Genomic DNA, 12,842 nt, shown 5'->3' on the forward strand with positions numbered 1-12,842 from the left:
CGGCCACGGGAGCGGTGGCGGCGGAGGCGGGAGGAGCAGCTCGGCATGACATGACGGCGCCGCTCGGCCTCCCCCCGCGCTGGCCCGACGGCCTGGCCTGCCGCTGCGAGGAAGCCCCGCGGGAGAAAAACCGCATGGAGGGCTTGGGGCACTGCCGGGAGGTTTTGCCCCCCCCCGCCGCCGCCGCCGCCGGGGCTCGCCGTGCCCCCCGCGCCGCCGCCGCCGCCGCAGGGAGCGGCGTACGCCGAGCTGGCGGCCGCCGAGCCCCCCCGGCAGTGCCCGTCGGGGGCGGCATCCAGCGCGGCACTGGGCTACGGGTACCCCTTCGGGGGCGGCTACTACGGCTGCCGCTTGTCCCACTCGCACGGCGTCAACCTGCAGCAGAAAACCTGCGCCTACCACCCCGGGGAGAAGTACCCCGAGGCCGGCGGGCCGCTGCCCGGCGAGGAGCTGCCGTCGAGGGCCAAGGAATTCGCTTTTTACCCCGGCTTCGCCAGCTCCTACCAGCCGGTCCCCGGTTATTTGGACGTGTCGGTGGTCCCTGGGCTGGGCGGCCACCCGGAGCCGCGGCACGACGCTTTGCTTCCCATGGAAGGTTACCAGCACTGGGCTCTTTCTAATGGCTGGGACGGCCAAATGTACTGCTCCAAAGAGCAATCGCAGTCTGCACACCTCTGGAAATCACCTTTCCCAGGTAGGCTGCGCTGGGAGCCGGCGTGTCGGAGGTGTGCGTGTGCGCGGCTGAGTGTGCACCCGGAGACACGGACGTGTATGCCTGTATATATAATTAAAGGGAAAGAAATGGCTCTGGAATGCCTCCCGTGCAAGGCAATGTGTATGAACATGCATGGGAAAGAAGGTGAAGCAATCATTTCTGAATCAAAATACACGCCGTGAGCTTGCTTGGAAAGTAACTTTGCCGCTTAATTCTTCCCTTTATTCTCTCCTCCCTCTTGTTGCCTCACCTAAGCGCGTCTCTAGGTGCTTTTCTCTTCATTTTCTTCTTTAATTGCAGAAGGCTGAAAAAGGAAAAAAAAAAAAAAAGTCCCCCTCAAATTCTCCTGTAGTGGCTCAGCTGAATGAGAAGTGTCGAGAGCTGGGACAGTAAATCATATCACAATTACGCACAATTATAGGAATAGGTGTCAAGTGACAAATGAATCTGTTCCGAGGGGAAGGAGCGAGGCGGGGGGGCAGGCAGGGGGGGCGCTTCTCCGCCAGGTCAGGGATGCTCCTGACAGCCCCAACCCTTCTTGGAGCATCTTTTAGCCAAGCAAATACCCCGCTGCCGTCCCTACCAGCTTCGTGCCCCGACGGGGAGGAAGATGATGATGCGTGTTTCCTCCCAGCGCCTCGCCCCAGCCCCCCCTAGCCCCCAGTCCCACGGCTGGGAAGAAGAAAGATGCAGGAGCCAGGAGGGAAAAGAACCGCAGTAAGGTGTGGGGAAAACCCTACAGCTCCATGTGTCTCGGTGGATGGCAGGAACGGGTCTTGTGAGTCCCCCCCGGGAAACAAAACGGGGGGGACACCGCTTTATTTGTTTTGTTTCTTTGGGACAAAGAAGGATGGAGGAATGGGTTTTCCCGGCAGATTTTCGTGGGGAAGGGGAGATGTGGCGATGCATTTGGCATGGGAGAAATAAGGTGTTTTGGGCTGGATGATGGGTACATTATATATATATATATATGTATATTTTATTTTATTTTATTTTATTTTTGAGGGGGAGCTCCCATTCACGCTGTGTTTGGGCTCTGCCGTCCCCCCTGCTTTCCTTCCCCATCGCCTGTATCCTTACAGACCCCCCAATGAAGGAGATTTCTGGCCCCTTCACGGGCCTCGGCGGAATCCCCAGCACCCCACATCTCCAATCCCATAGCCCATGGCCCCCCAGGTGCTGGGGGGCTCCGGCATTAACTCGTGCCAGCCATAACCGGGGCTCTGATGCCTGCGAGGAGAGCTCGGCTCCATGCTCCCGCTCCATTCAGCTGGGTGACACCTTCCCTGCAGGGACCCTCGTCACCCAGGTCACCCCCACACCCTGGCAGTAATCTGGGAAGGTGCTGGGGCTGCCCGAAAATAGGAGAAAAGCTTGGGGGGAGCTTCCCCCCCCCCCCCCCCCCCCCCCCCAAGTAACCGCATAGCAAGAGTGAAAAGTGCTACCCGCATCCTTCCTAAATACATTCCCAATAGTCCCTTTGCAAAGCACTGAGCATCTCACCCCGGGTAAAAGCTACTGGAGAGGGGATCTGGGTGGGGGGATTTTTGCTGAATTTGCCCCCCGCACATCCTCCGAGGAGCTTCCCTGTCCGCACCAAGCCAGCGGGAGGGGCTGGGGTGCGGGGATGCACTTGTCTCTGCACCGGACTCGGGGTTTGTGGGTGCGCATCTGCGAGGCTCCCCGATAAACCTGCTGCAGGCTGCTGGGGGAGAAAGGGGAAGGTAAGAAAAGAAAAGGAAGGAAGGAAATAGAGGGGAAGCTCCGGACGTTGTCTGAAATATAAATGCTTGGAAGGGCCCTTTGATTGTGTGCGTTGGTCTGTGGGTTGACTTGCTGCTCTGTGTTTATCGGTGTGGACAGTGTCGCCAAGAAAAACAGCCTTTCCCCAAGTGCATTATTAATATTATGTTGTTATTATTGCTGTTATTATTATTGTAGTGCTACCATTCCCCTCGCTGTATGCATTCTCCGCCTGTCTTGTCTCTTTTTCCCTCTCTTCCCCTTCTTTTCCCATTCCTCCACACTCTCTGTCCTCCTTTTCCTCCCTTCTTTCTTTCCCCGACGTGCAGAAATCCCCATCCCACGCAGCGGGATGAACTAACCTCGCCTATTCCCCTCTCGCCTTTTTTTTTTCTTTCCCTTTTTTTTTTTTTTTTAATTATTTGTTTTTACAGACGTGGTCCCCCTGCAACCCGAAGTCAGCAGTTATCGGAGGGGGCGAAAGAAGAGGGTCCCTTACACCAAAATCCAACTGAAGGAGTTGGAGAAGGAGTATGCGGCCAGCAAATTCATCACCAAAGAGAAGCGGAGGAGGATTTCGGCCACCACCAACCTGTCCGAGCGCCAAGTGACTATCTGGTTCCAGAACCGGAGGGTCAAGGAGAAGAAGGTGGTGAGCAAATCCAAGACAGCACACCTCCACACGACCTGACAGAGGAAGCTTTGCAGGGAGGGCGAGGAAAGGAAGCAAGAAGCGTAAATATTTATCTGGTAGCTTGTATGATAACATCATCGGGACTCTGCTGATTCGAATTCATTATTTAAAAATCGACATTAAAAAATGCACACACACGCCCCAAAACACTGGCCGCATCTTTGATTTATCCCTCTGTCCCGCTCTGACTGTGAATACCCATTTTTTGCTCTGAGAAATCCATCGATAAGGTTAAACTGTGTATATTTTTAAAAAATATAAGCTAAAAGTGTAGCTATGTTAAAGGAGATACGAACTCTGAATGTCGCCCTGTACCACTGTATAGTCTGATCCCCTCGCCAGTGACCGGTCTTTCATATCTCGGGCCATTTCACCCACCGATGTAAAATGTATGGAGAACCTATGGCAAAGTTGCATCAGCTTCGTTTTTTTCTCGGCAATAGGGACCGAAAATAAGAGATAAGGCTGCTACTGCGGGAAGAGAACCATTGCTCGGTATCACGTAACAATCCCAAACGCTGATTTAGGTCCTACATGGAAGTGAGTTGCTGTACAATACTATTTTCGGTATGTTCTCTTGAGGGTTTCTGTATCTCTGCCATAAAACTGGAATGCCTGTTCTCCGCTGACAAGATGGAAAATGCACAATATTGTCTTTGGGGTTTGTTTCTTTCCCTCTCTAAACCGACTAACTATCGACAGTGTTCTTTGGATATGTAAAAGCATCACTTTTTTTTTTATGTCTTGTATATGTATATAATATTGTGGTGTCGAGATGATATGTACCGACTGCAGATGACATTTCTTAAAAATAAATATCTTTTTTTGTTTTTGTTTTGCCTTGAGGAGAGGCTCTCCGCCACCTCGTTGTGCACCTCTTTGTAGCCCCTCTCCCACCCCTCCTTCCAGCCGCCGCAGGCGCAGCCCCGACACGAACCTCCGCGGAGAAGCGATGAGAAAAAGGGGGCAAGCCGGCAAATTTGGGCAGAAAGCGCTTCATCAGGGGCTCCCCGAAAACGGGAGGAGGATGCGAGGGGCAGATGCGTGTCCCCAAAGCGGGCTGTCCCCAGGGGGAGTAAAAAAATTGAGCAAATAAACCCGCGGAGACTGAGCCAATTGAGTGTCTTATTTATTTATTTTTCTTTCTTTTTTCTTTTCTTTTTCTTTTGTCCTTATTTTCCTCCGCTCCGCAATTATCCCGGGTGAAAACGCGATGACTTTCCGGAGACGCTGCTAATCTCTTTAAATCTCCGCGTGTGAGAGGGCTCTGGCTCAAAGGATGCGTTTCGCTAAACCTGTTTGACTCAGCTCCGGCCCCAGATAAAAATCTCGCAACCTGCCCTCGCCCCGCGAAGCCGGCTCCGCACCCGCGGAGTTTGCGCGGCCCCGAGCCGGCCGGGCGGCTCCGACAGAAATACGAGAGAGGAAATTGTTTCCATAGGCGGATTACAATCTACCTTAATATCTGCTAGATTTAATCACCTCGTTAAATGATCAAAAGGGGAGGGGGGAGAAAAAGGCTTTTAAAGGAATGTAACCTAAAACAATATTATTGCGGCTGAAATTTGCATTGGATGTGTGCTTATATTTATATGAAGGGGGAGATGGAACGGGCACAAAAGATGTAAAGCTAAATGGAAAAAAACAGCATTGGTGCCTACACAAATGGGTGCGTAGATGCACTAGGTGTTCAAGCTGATATGCATGAGTACATATATACATATATACATTTACATAAGGGTATGTAATGGTGTGTGCATTTAAGCTTATATGTCCCTTTCTTTAAATGATCTGGAAGTCGGTGTGCATATATACTATATGTATGTTACATGTATGTATGCAGGGCATGATGGTGTGTGTATAATTCATATTAGTCTGGGTATTAAAGCAATCTATGTATCTCTGTATATACATATATGACGCGATATGGCCCATGTAACAATTTGTCTATACTGTATATATGAATTTATATATATATGTGCAAGTGCACCCTTCTATATTATTATATGAAGTGGTGGGTAGATCCTATGTATGTTATATATATAAATTTATATATACTTATGCAAGTGCATCCTTTTATTATTACACAAAGAGGTGTGGGGATCTCATTCCGTGCCTGTACCGGTGTGTTTAAGATGGTACGCGTGCACGTGGGGGTATGCATATAGCTTTATAAAGGCATATAAAAGACAGATACCCCGGGGGGGTGTATGCAAAATAATAATGGTGCAGTGCAGCGACAAAGCTCCCTATGGAGCCCACATCGCCAACACCACTACCGGGAAAGCCCCGTCTGTGCTGGGATGTTTCCCGGAGTGATCCCAAAACTCGGGAAAGGTGGAACACTGCTTTGCCTTGCACCGGGAATGGGGCGAAGCGGGGGCTGGCAAAAAAAGGGGGGGTTTCCGCAGGATTTATGTTCCCGAACTTCCCAATTTCTCCGAGTGAGCAGTTGATGAGCGGGGAAACTCGGGGGGTTCTTGCATTTCTTTTTGAAGGACGAGAGCTTCGCTGGTCCGGAAGCACGGGCAGAAATTTTCATGCTCATTTTGTTATTACTTTTAAAGACTCTCGGCTAGGAAATGCTGCAATGCCTTGAGAAACCCATCGCCGCTGCTCTAGTGGGCTTGGGTCATGTTGTGGATCCTGCTTTGCGCCGCATGGGCGTTAGAGCCAAGAAAATTTGCGTTTTGGGTGTTAAAAGAAAAAAAAAAAAAAAAAGGAAAAAAAAAAAAAGGCTCACCCTCTTGCTGTGTGTGCAGACACTGAAACGCCGAAATGCAACTCCAGACAAGTCCAAATCCGACATCCCGACAGCGAGAGTGCTACTCGCTGCCTCTCTTCTTCCTTATTCTACCTGAATATTGCCAGCACTGGGAAAAGTGGATGAAACAGAAGTTATTGAGCAGGGGTTGTTGGAGGGAATGAGGGCGTACTGATAAATATATTTTTCAGCCCGAACCGAGCCCAACTTATTCACGGCTATTTGGGACCAAGTTTCCAATTCTGGAAATTTTGTTCCGCTATGGTTTCAATTCGGGGGGAGCGCTCTCGGTGTGTCGGTCGGTGTGTCGGTGGCTCTTTCAAATCGCGTGGGAGGATTTAAAAAAAAAAAAAAAAAAAAAAAAAGTAAACACAAGCAAAAACAAAGAAGACAGAAGAAATACATTTATTACACTTTAGGGCATGTAGGGCTTTCGACGGTCTTGTCTGACAAATACTGGCGAGACCGTGAAACCAGGCGCTCCCAGCCATTTCCCGCACTTCCCCCGATATTTTAAAATATCCGCTATTTTTGGGTCTCTCGACCCCTCCATCCTCCATCCCGGCTGTGCCAGGAGCCGGGAAGGCTCACGGATGGATGCGGGCGCTGGAGAAGAGCCGGCTGTGATTTGGGGGGCCGCAGACGGTGCGCAGTTACCCCCAGGGAGGGGAAACCGCGTCCCCCACGTGCTCAGACCCATGGGATTCGACCCCCCGTGTGGGGTGGGTCTCCCTCGGCCGTCGGGATTGGGGTCTGGTGGGGATAGCGGCGAGGAGAGGTCAGGATTGGACCCGCGGGTCTCGGCACAGGCACCCCCACCCTCTTTTGCCTCTACACGCTGCAGCGGACCCCGCCGCCTACTTCATCCCTTTAATCCCCGTGTTTTGGGTGAGAAATTGAGTTTTCCGGGATGGTCGGACAATATAACACCCCCTCTTACTTTTTGAGATTAGTCCTCCCTAATCCTGAACACGGGTGAGTTGGGTTTGTTGTTTTTTTTTTGGAGGGGTTGTTTTTTGTTTTTGTGTTTGCTTAAAGAAGGGCAAAATATAATCCACGAAGAGAGTGATTTGGCCATCCTTTTGCAGAAGCTTTAGAAAAGGCACTTGTCTAGGGAAGAAATTTAAACCCAAACCTGCGCAAAAACGCACGCAAATCCCCAACCACAAAAGCCAGCTCCTCACTTCCCCGCTCAACTTCCGCGGATGCGGACGGCGACTTCCACTGTTTGTGTGCCCCAAGAAGACCAACCCAAGGGGTTTCTACCTTTCCTCGCTTATTTTTTCACATTCCCGTTAGGAAATTGCATCGGGAATCGCTTGCACCCCTTTCTCGTGCCCATTTATCTATCTGAGCATTTCTCTCTGCCCGTCGCTCGCTGGGTATTAGGTCAGCAAGCCGTGACGTCACTTCTGTATTACCCTTGACCGTGACTAGGCGTTGTTTGACCTTGACATCATGAGCCGTGGACATAATAAGCGAGGGGACCCTCACCCTTGATCTTCTCGTCCCCGGCCACCCCAAGCAGCTCCCGCTCCTGTTTACAGATAAACAAGGTGTTATTTGCAGTCTAGACAGACGGGCTAATGGCCAACAATAAAGCCCTGAAAAGGAAGTTTCCCAAGTTTAGCCTTTTCTTCCCTTTGTACCGTGGACTTTGAATAACTTCCCAACCGCAGCCTTTATGGTAAAAGCCCGGACAAGGGATTTCCCTCTTTCTTTTTTTCTTTTTCTTTTTTTTCCTAACATTTTCATTTTTTCAATTTTTTTTTAAAAAAACTCGCTCTCATTTACATATATATCTATTTCTTCCAAATGCTTCTTTAAAGAATAACTTCCTAATCCAGAAGGGGAATTCTGCTCCCGCAGCCCCGTGCTCAGTGCAGAGGTGAGTATAATCCTTGCTAGCTTGCTGGTTAACTTGCTATTTGTTTGGGAAGCGCTTGGTCTTGAAAAGGACTTTTTTTTTTTTTTTTTTTTTTTTTCAGAAAAAGAGAAGAGACTTCTGAAGGCTTTGCCAAAAAAATATTTCCTAAGCCACTGACAGCCAACACGGTGTGTGTGTGCGCGCACATCCCACAAACTCCTACAGCACTGTTGGTTCCTGGCTTATAAAAATGCCTCTGCCTACGTGGTTCAGCACACTACCGACGGCTTTGGAAGCCCTCGTGTTTATGGGTATTTAAGAATTATATGCAGCAAAATGTCGTGTCTCCTGTCGCCTCCACTTCGGGAGCAAGCTGCTGCCTCGCAGGGAGCTCAGCTGGTTTAGACCACAGTTGGACCAGCCGTGGGTTTAATAAACTGCCTTTCCTCCCTACCACTTTCTCTTCCTTTACAAGGAACATTAAATAAGTGAGATCACGCTTTTCAGGCTCTCCAATGAAGATTTGTTCAAGAGTCGTGAATTCTAGACCATTAACTGGTTTGTTGTTACAGTTCTTGGGGGGGTTTAGCTCTCCAAGGGGTTACAGTACGAAACGCCAGCTCTCACCCAAAGCAGAGCTGCGGACAAAGCAAACTTCCCTGAAGTTGGGGCTAAACCTTTGCCTTACAAAGGATCCAGGCATCAGTTTACATTAGTCTAATAGGAGGAGAAGATCCTCTGCTGGCAAAGCTAGGGAAAATATAATGATATTCAGGCATTTAACTATTCCGTGCACCGAGGAGAGACTGAAGCGGGAGGTTTCGCAAGCCTGGGACCTGCCTCCCTTAAAACTGAAAGCTGCCCCAGATGATTTGTATATTGAATGAGCTAAAGTGTCGTAGACATTTTTATTCGCATACATTTACCGTTTTTCCACGTTGCAATTTTTTGCCCAGCTCCTACATATTCAATTTTACTACCCTCTCTCTCCGTGTACGTCTATGCAGATAAATATATAAGCGGTTTTGTACGCTTATATGTCTATAAGTTGTCTATGGACATACATTTTCCGCATCAGGAAAAGTAGCTGGGGCAGGTTTCAATGATATATAGCTTGCCCAAAATAACAGTTCTGCGGGCTTTCCAAAGCCTGTCTCTATTTTATTCCCCGTGTCATGTATCTATATATTTATTCTAAATACTTCCTTTTTGACCCTGGCAGCTAACTTCTTGTTCGAGTCACCGCAACTCCTTACAACTCCCAGCCTATTTGGGGCGAAATTCAGTTAAGCAGAAAAGCTGCGCTAGGACAAGATCTGTTTTTCCAACCTGCACACGCGCAAACAGACGTTTCAATTTGTCTTTTGTTTTTTATTTTTAAATTAATTTTCCAAGGAGAAAGATGCAGTATATATGTTGCAGATTTTTGCTCTATAGGAGGGTTAAATTTCATGGTCTTTTCTGGGAGAAAACTGGAAGTGGGTTTAGGTCTTTCCCATTTGAAACGTTAAGATTTTGCTGTGAGCATTAGGCAGGAGCCATTTCTATTGATCTTTAACTTGTATTGTATTTATTTTTTTCTTTCTTTCTTTACGAAACAAGGCTGTAGAGGTGGGAAAGGAAGAGTCTGCTCAAGTGGTAGCCTTGAGTCGAGCTCAGCCTTGCGGGCTGCGCGGGGGGAAGATGCAATGCGGGAGGCGGGGAAGGGAAGATTTTATTTCTCAAGCTCGGTAGAGAGGGGATGAAATGGTGCAAAAAGGGCAGGCGAGGAAGGAGCGCAGGGACAGATCCCCCCCAAACCGGGCACAGGGCAAAATACAGCAAAGTCAGCCCCAAACTTGGGGTTGTTTCCCCCGGGCTCTTCTCGGTGCAATGACTGATGCTCATCCGAGACAGTCATTAGCATAAGATGTCGATCCTATTTACTACACTAGACAGTGACCTTGAACTGAGACGTTGCAATCTTGCTTTTGCAGCCTCTTTTTCCTCTCCTCTTTTTCGGGGGCTGTTCTACCGGCTCCCACAGGCACGGAGCGTTCCCCGGCTTCTTCCCACGAGCATTTCCCGAAAGCTGCGTGTTGGACATGGGGAGGCGGAGAAAATAAACCCTTCGTCAGGATTATTAAATATCTGCCTCTACAAGGACTCTACCTGAAAATGGGCTTTCCTGCAAACGGGGAAAGGTTCCGAGATTTCTAGTTGGGCTGGGCAACTTTCTGGGGGGAGGAACACCGCGGAAAAAAAAATGAAAAAAAAAAAAAAAAAAAAAAAAAAGGAGTGGGGGTTGCTCAAAGCAACATGAGGTAGAAATCGGGATATATTTTTGGAGCCGGCGCTCGGGGTGGGTTGTGCACGAATGAGGCTGCCTAAGCAGCAGTGCCAGTGCCCCAAGCAGGAGGACTCGGCTCAGGCTTTCGTTTTTAAGCACTGCTCAGTTTGCGCTCAGCGTTTGAAAAGCCCAAGCGCTCAACCTGAACTGGGAAATGCATTTTTAATGGGGAAGAAATTCCCAGGGAAATGCGGCAGCTTTGCTCATGAGTCCTTAGGATTCTTTTTTTCCCCCTTCTTCGACCTGCTGTCTGGTTGCAGCAGGAGCAGCGCTGAGCCCTGTTCCCGCTGGAGACGAAGGCCACCAAGAGCAGGGACCTCCGCTCCATGCCGTGCATCGCTTAATCCATTTCTAGGCACGGCTGTAGCCTTTCTCGGCTCTCCAAAAAAATAAAAATAAAAGGGAGCCGGGAGCGCTTTTCTCCCTCTGCCTTGCTGTGATGCCCACGCTAACAATGTCCCTTCCCGCAGGACTCAGCGTGCAGTTTGTGGTTCACTTGCTCCGCAGCTCAGCCCTGCTGCCGCCTCCCGAAATGTTTCTTTGGAGGTAACCATCAGATTTTTTATTTTACTTTTTTTATTATATTTTTTTTCACCCTGCAAAAATCAGATTTAATATAGAGGAAAAGCCCCAAATACGCCGAGACTCCTCTGAAGCAAAAATGGACTTTTCCATGGTCCGATGGAGAACAAAGCCGTACAGCACCCGGTCACCTCTTATACAGGGAATTTTGCAAAGCAAGAGCATGGTAGAGGAAGGGTTTTCTTTAAAAAACAGCAAACAAAGCCAATTCATATGGCAACCTATGGGGATCACGTGCTCATTTTTATATAAACTATTCCCCTCCACGGTTGCCCAGCGTTGCAAGCGCTTCTTCTGCACTGAGACGACACTCTTGGAGAAATTGCAAGCAGCTTTTGCGCTTATACCTGCAGGGAGAAAAATTCCTTGGCAAGGTTTTAAAAAAAAAAAGTGCTAAACTTTCATTCTAGCAAAATATTTCTAGTAGTCGTATTTCTTCCTTCACAGGCAAAGCGTGTAGGAAGGTATGCACGTATCTCTGCAAGGTATGTATGTAGCGTATCCATAGATGTGCCAGGGAGAAAGAGAGATGGGAAACGTGGAAAATAGGTTTTTCACCTTCAGGAGCTGTCCATGGAATACGAAAAAGCAGCTAAATGAGTTATTTTATTGGCACCTGATTTTTCTACAGGGCTGGGAGGGGGCTTAGCAGAAGCCCCAGTGTTCTGCCAGAGGAGGAGGGTGAAGCGGGGAAAATGATGTTATGCTGGAGGAATATCTCAAATATTGGAGGGGGGAGGTTGTTTGCTGTCTGGAAAGGCACCAGCTGGGGAGGTGCGGCTGAACCAGCCCGGCTCAGCCTCCGCGGAGCGCCTCCGCTCCCGCGCAGCGGTTTTACCTATACAGGAATATTTACGGTACTTCGCAGAGGCAACCTGGCAAGGGAGCGCTTGGGAGTTGCTTAAGGCAGGGAGGAATGCAAAGCCATGCAAAAATAAAGCGAATGGGGTGGGCATTTTGGTTAAAAAAAAAAAAAAAGGGGGGGAGGGGGGCGGGGGAAAATGGGCATAAGACCAAAAAATAAAAAAATAAAAGGAGGGAAATAACACCCCCAAAAAGCATAAAGCACCATCAAATGTCTTTGCGTTTACACGGTTCCGGGTTTCCATACAATACACCTTTTTCAGTAATTTTTTTTTCTTCCCTCCAACGTGTTTATTTTGCAGTGAAGGAGTGAAGGAAGCCAATATTGATTTTCTTTCCCACTCCCTTGTGTTCCGGTGCAGAAGCTCTTTTCAGTATGACCAGGAGAAGACTATGGGTGGGAGGGAAGAAGAGCTCTGTAGTGTTACGAGGACAGAATATATTGCTATAAGGTGGCGAGGAACCAGATACGTGTGTGTGCGTGTGTGTACCTATATTTCCAGGGGTGGGGACCCGAGCGGCGTGGGGGTTGGGGGGGAATTCTCATTTTTGTTCTTTCTCCTAAAAGAAGGCAGAAGAAATGAGAAAAGAGCGTATATTCTTCATGTGTGTGCGTCTTCCTGCATATGGAATATATACCGGGTAAATCAAGGCTATATACAGTCCTGTTCTTCTGTCTTGCTTTATTCGACACAGATCATTAATAAAAGCGATTGAGGATTGTTAAAAATCTTCCAGCCCTTCTTGAGAAGCTGCAGCCTGGGAAGAGGCTGCGTTTCCCCAGTCCACGACAAAGCCACCCGGTCCTAGAAGAGGGGAAAATATATATATATATATATATTTAAAAGGCAGAAGAGTCGCAAAGGTCTCAAATAGCCTCCAAGGCTCCCATCCCACCGCGCGTAAATATGAGCCTGTTGCGGGCACGATCATTCGTCTCCTTAAAAAGCCTGTAAACTTTATATGACACAATATCTAATAGTAATTTATTGGGGAGATATTGTAAATTCGAACTGTTTTAGTTAATAAAGGAGCTAATTAATGAGAATCCGTCTCGCTTTTGCAGCTGGTGGAGGGCCCCGAAGTGCCGCCGCGGGAGGGGTGCTTTTTTGGGGCAAAACCATCGTCTATCGATTATTTTATGCTAAATATGACATTTTAGGGTGTCTCGCGTTTCTCAAGCCAGAGCTGGGAGCCGTTGCTTTTCTTCTTCTTCTTCTTCTTCTTTTTTTTTTTTTTTTAATAAAATGCTTTATGGGATTTTTTATGATTTTTTATGATTGG

The 12,842-nt window shown here is 48.5% G+C and overlaps 1 protein-coding gene across 1 annotated transcript; it reads left to right on the forward strand.

Moving 5' to 3' along the window:
• Nucleotides 1-50: 50 nt before the first annotated feature.
• HOXC13 (homeobox C13) lies at nt 51-4,249 on the forward strand. The gene is given in 3 exon segments (XM_035308995.1): nt 51-167; nt 169-694; nt 2,893-4,249. Coding segments are annotated over 3 exon segments (900 nt in total). The 3' UTR covers nt 3,150-4,249.
• Nucleotides 4,250-12,842: the final 8,593 nt, after the last annotated feature.

The sequence above is a fragment of the Oxyura jamaicensis genome, chromosome 33 (genome assembly GCF_011077185.1).
Source record: "Oxyura jamaicensis isolate SHBP4307 breed ruddy duck chromosome 33, BPBGC_Ojam_1.0, whole genome shotgun sequence".
Taxonomy (NCBI): domain Eukaryota; kingdom Metazoa; phylum Chordata; class Aves; order Anseriformes; family Anatidae; genus Oxyura; species Oxyura jamaicensis.